Genomic DNA, 720 nt, shown 5'->3' on the forward strand with positions numbered 1-720 from the left:
CCCCTGGAGAGCTGCCGGAGCATGTGTGTACCTGCATGCTCTGCAGCACGTTCAGAAAGTCGTTCATGCCGGTGAGATGCTGCACGTCCTGGAAGACGGCCACCAGGAGCGTGGGGAAGATGGCGATGGAGCGCGTCAGCAGCACGCGAGCGAAGCGGGACCAGCGCAGGTTCAGGAAGCCCTGCAGGAGCCAGACAGACTTCACACATGCCCAAACATCACGCCACTCACTGAACCGAACGGGCTGGAGACCCACATACCTCCATCACAAACTGACCCGAGTAGGTTCCGGTCATGGTTGAACTCTGCCCAGCGGCGAGGATCCCGATGGCCCAAATATACAGCGCAGCCGGGCCGAAGAAACAGCCCAGAACCACACCCTTCAAACACAAGCACACAAAGATCATACAAATGACATGAATATTTCACTCAATATAACATCTAACATTTGAATCATTAAATATGACACTTTGACCAACAGGTGGCGCTTCGGGACCTATGAAATCCGTTTTATTTTTTCCAAATTCTGTTTTTTACGCTTTCATTTTTTTGGATTTCGTTTTTTCCCCGTTCTAATTTTTCTAGACTCTGTTTGAATGGTTAAATTACATTTTTATTAATCAAAAAGCATGTCTAATTAATCGATTAATTGATTAAATCATTAAACTTACACAATTATAGGGGTCATCGGATGCCCATTTTCCACAAGTTGATATGATT

At 46.4% G+C, this 720-nt stretch overlaps 1 protein-coding gene across 1 annotated transcript in view; it reads right to left on the reverse strand.

Moving 5' to 3' along the window:
- The window catches only part of LOC107576495 (natural resistance-associated macrophage protein 2-like), a gene marked incomplete at its 3' end in the record, with an annotated part of 2,760 nt that extends 2,249 nt beyond the window's left edge, over nt 1-511 (reverse strand). Inside the window, exons 1-2 of the mRNA XM_016262664.1 lie at nt 261-511; nt 1-181 (exon numbers count right to left, since the gene is read on the reverse strand). Coding sequence (XP_016118150.1) covers nt 1-181; nt 261-407 — 328 coding nt within the window. The remainder of the gene's footprint in view (nt 182-260) is intronic.
- Nucleotides 512-720: the final 209 nt, after the last annotated feature.

Source organism: Sinocyclocheilus grahami, unplaced genomic scaffold, assembly GCF_001515645.1.
Source record: "Sinocyclocheilus grahami isolate Dianchi unplaced genomic scaffold, SAMN03320097.WGS_v1.1 scaffold3802.1, whole genome shotgun sequence".
In the NCBI taxonomy this organism is placed as follows: domain Eukaryota; kingdom Metazoa; phylum Chordata; class Actinopteri; order Cypriniformes; family Cyprinidae; genus Sinocyclocheilus; species Sinocyclocheilus grahami.